At 49.6% G+C, this 3711-nt stretch overlaps 1 protein-coding gene across 1 annotated transcript; it reads left to right on the top strand.

Moving 5' to 3' along the window:
• Window positions 1-1110: 1110 nt before the first annotated feature.
• On the top strand, window positions 1111-3116 carry EMH_0053190 (uncharacterized protein; the record flags this gene model as incomplete). The annotated part of the gene is made up of 5 exons (XM_013496958.1): window positions 1111-1220; window positions 1416-1524; window positions 2157-2311; window positions 2657-2819; window positions 3075-3116. 5 exons carry the CDS (start codon window positions 1111-1113, stop codon window positions 3114-3116), a joined length of 579 nt encoding a protein of 192 aa, XP_013352412.1.
• Window positions 3117-3711: the final 595 nt, after the last annotated feature.

Genomic DNA, 3711 nt, shown 5'->3' with positions numbered 1-3711 from the left:
GAGGACGGACTGGGCGCTTCTGCGATAAGCGACTTGCTAGACAATGACCCAGAAATCGTAGAAACTGCATTCAGGCGTCATATGGTTGCAGAGGTCTACAGAGACCTAGACAAACCAGAGTGTTTGGAGCGTCTCGACTCTCGAGCGCCTCAAACGGCCGATTTTGTTCAACAACTCCGCAAACAAGTGCAAAAAGACAATGCGCCGCAGCTGCAAGCGCTAAGAGACTTAATCGACAAAAAATACAAACATACGCCAGGACATTTGCCTAAAAAACCCTCTCTACTTTCTAAAGTCCTTACACAAACAACGCATCCGCTCCTCCAAGCAGCAAAGCCAGGCCCCTGGGAAGCTCCAATCCCTATAACGCCAATTCTAAACACGTGGATGCCTTAATAACAAAACATAGCGTTTCGAGTGTAGTGTATGCTGATATAATTGTGTGCACATCTACGTACTTATATGTATCTAGGTTCGGGTGTATCGGCGGTTATACCTCTACGCATGATGCACATATGAGCTGATGTGGATGGGGAATAATATTCATGTGCGCATATTCATATTCACTTGTATGGGCGCACGTATCCACGCCGAACTGTCTGTGTGTATACTTGTTTATGTTCACGCTGCAGTTTACTTGCGTGTTCATTGCTGGATTATCCTGAGTTCTCTACTNTTCAGGAAGGAAGTCGTGAACGACGGTGCCAACCTGAAGATACAGCTGAGAACTTACAGCGATAATCCCGACAAGATATCGGTCCGACTTGAAGGCGTTGTTGCAGCTCCACTTCTCTGCATCCTCTCTGTTTTGAACGAGGTGGATCACTTCAGCAACTGGGTGCCGTATTTCACCAAACCGTTCAAGTACGGTCTACCTTCAGGGTCAGATGGTTTAGGGTTAGCTGTTTGCGATGCACAATGCAAAATGTCTGGCTTGCTGGCACTGGGTCTAAACTTGGTCTCTGTTGGCTCTCACTGATACGCAAACGCTTCGTATTAAGTGTTTAGGGGTTTAGAGTCTACCACCCATCCACACATATTTAATCCTTCTTGGCTGATTCACCCCGGTAGAGGCTAAACCCTAAATTCTAAACCTTAAACCCTCCCCGGATGCTGAGGCGTCTCAGACTCGGCCTGCGTAAAGTGGAGAACGAACGTCTTGGGCGCGTGGATCAAATGGTGCAGTTCCACATCGACTTTCCCTGGCCGTTTGCGAGCAGGTGACAGTTCTCTGCAGACTGTGATTAAGGAATTGCTTCATATTTTCAACTATATCTGCATGCATGTGCTCGCTGCTTTATCCTCATTCAGTATTCCACCCCTCGAGTTGCACTGTGTGGATGAAGTTTAGTTGGGCTTGCCGTTGCAGCGCCACTGTCACCTGCCGTGAACGGTTGGGGCATCGGGTGTTGCAGGGACGCGTGTTTCGAGGTGTTTGCTGTGGACGACTTCGAACGGAATTCGCAAATTGTCGTTAAAATGATTACTCTGGACAACTCCTGCAAGACGCCGAGGCAAACAATGGTGAGCCTTGGGGTGTGTCTATGCCCGNGATTACTCTGGACAACTCCTGCAAGACGCCGAGGCAAACAATGGTGAGCCTTGGGGTGTGTCTATGCCCGCTTCTGATTAAATTAAGTAAGTCTGCTGCCCTTTCTTCTTTCCTACATCTTCTTTGACCATGTATGGAATGTCGGTCGCTGCGCATCGCTTGACGTATACACACGCTCGTAAGCTGTGTCTCAACGTCACTGACATACAAGGTCGGGGCTTCGTACGAAGGGAGACGTAACTGTATAGACCTATATACTGCTTAACTGGGTAAACCTGTACACGAATTGTTTCGGGTCTTAGCAGTTGTAAGCGTGTATGAATAAGGGGCGGCCTCGCCTAACGCGATGCTCTTTCGTTCTCGATCCTTGCCCATGGCTCGCTGGCTGCTAGTCGTAGGCGTTTTTGCATTAAATTCGCGTGGTCTTGAGGCTGCCCGTGAGTGGGGCATTTCGACTGGAGTTCAACTTCATCCGCATTGTGCTTTGCTAGAACTGAAGCCACACAGGCCGGCATTCATCTAGATAAGTTGGCTGTGCATCCGCTCTCCAGCATCTGCACTGCAAGGTTTGCTCCTGAACGCTTTTGTTTACCTGAGTGTTCAGACGATCCCCGATCCAGCCCGGCGTGTGGAGAGGATTCTTGTGGATGGTTCCTTAGTGATAAAGCCTCTCGGCCCCGACTCGTCTCTGTTGTCTCTCCTTTGGCACGAGAACTGCGGGATGCGCATCCCAGTCTTCATGCTTGACTTTGCGACGAAGTAAGCCAGCCACGCATATGGACCATCACCACTTCTTGCTTGAGCAGCGCAATGGCCTGCCAGGCTCGCAACTAGGGAAAGTGGGCAGCTAAGGGTGATGGTGTCAGGTTGAAAGTCTTGGCCTCGACACAAGGCGCCCTTTGGTGGGAGATGTTAGTGTGTGATCATGCATTCGTTGGCTTTTGCAGTTTTTCGATTTCTCTCTTGAGATCCATCTGTGTAGCCACGTGTACCCTCCCCATTCTGATCCTTCTAGTTTACACTTTTAGATTAGCCTATTGCGGGTTTGCTTTTCATGGGTTTTGCTCGCTGGGGTGTATGCATTGGGCTCTTTTCTGGGCGTAGGCTATTTGCACGGTCGGCCTTTGAAGCGTTCAGGACAACCTGCATTTCAGCAAGGGACGGGGAGCTGAAGCGGAGGCGATCTTTAAATGAAAACCTCTACAGCTTCATTGCAGACCGCCTGGTACAAGTCGGCCTCATGCCTACCTCGCCGCCGCGCTCTGTCGTAAGCTGCAGTTCAACGGTTTCCAGTTGCATCTATGGGGAGGTGTTTGCATAGCACTACATGTCGGCATTTCTTTAACTGAGTCAGTGCTGCAGTCTGATGAAGAAGCCTTGGCTTTCATTTCGCCCCAAGCGTATATTTGACACGTTTGTTTTTACGCTTTATTGTTTTCGGATGATCGGGCGCGCGATGCTGGCACTTTGAAATCTTTGGGTGCACACTTAAAGACGAAGAGGTGGGTGTGGGTGGATTCAGGGAGATGAAGAGGAGGGACGCGAAGACCTTTCCAAGTTGTAGTAAGCAAGGGAGTAAACGCGGACAATGCAAAAGAACATGCGTCGACGGCAACGCGTTTTAGCCACAGTGTCTTTGCACATCTGCAAACGCTTTAGATAGACTGCACCTGCAACATTACAGCAGCTGCAGCCAGCAGCAGCCGCAGGACCTGCAATAGAGAAGTAGAACCACGCTGCAAGCTGTAGCAGCACTAGCAGCAGCCTAGAGGTGGCTACACCACCTGTAGGCCATTGTTGCTGCTTTAGCAGCAACAATGGCAACCAAGAAACACCCGCTAGACCTGCAGGTATACGATATGACCCGGTGAGGCTTAGAGGTAAATGCTTTTTTTTTTAGTTTAGGGTTTAGGGTTTAGGGTTTAGGGTTTGAAGGGTTCGAAGCCCAGAGAATGCAACGTGTCAGTTTGTGGGGATATACTTTATGCAGCTGTGGGCTTTAACAGGTACATTGCTGCAGGCCAGCAAGCGATATGTTTATACACAAAGCAGAAAAAAAACAGAAAAATATATAATCCTTTCAGGTGTATTCGTGAACAAAGCCTCCGACTCGCCGCAGGCAACTGGCTCACGACGCGGATAGCCCGACCGCGCAACGG

This window comes from Eimeria mitis, genomic scaffold (assembly GCF_000499745.2).
Source record: "Eimeria mitis Houghton genomic scaffold, Emh_scaff2398, whole genome shotgun sequence".
Classification (NCBI taxonomy): Eukaryota; Apicomplexa; class Conoidasida; order Eucoccidiorida; family Eimeriidae; genus Eimeria; species Eimeria mitis.
Note: the sequence above shows the minus strand (reverse complement) of the source record. Positions and strands in the feature narration are given on the sequence as shown.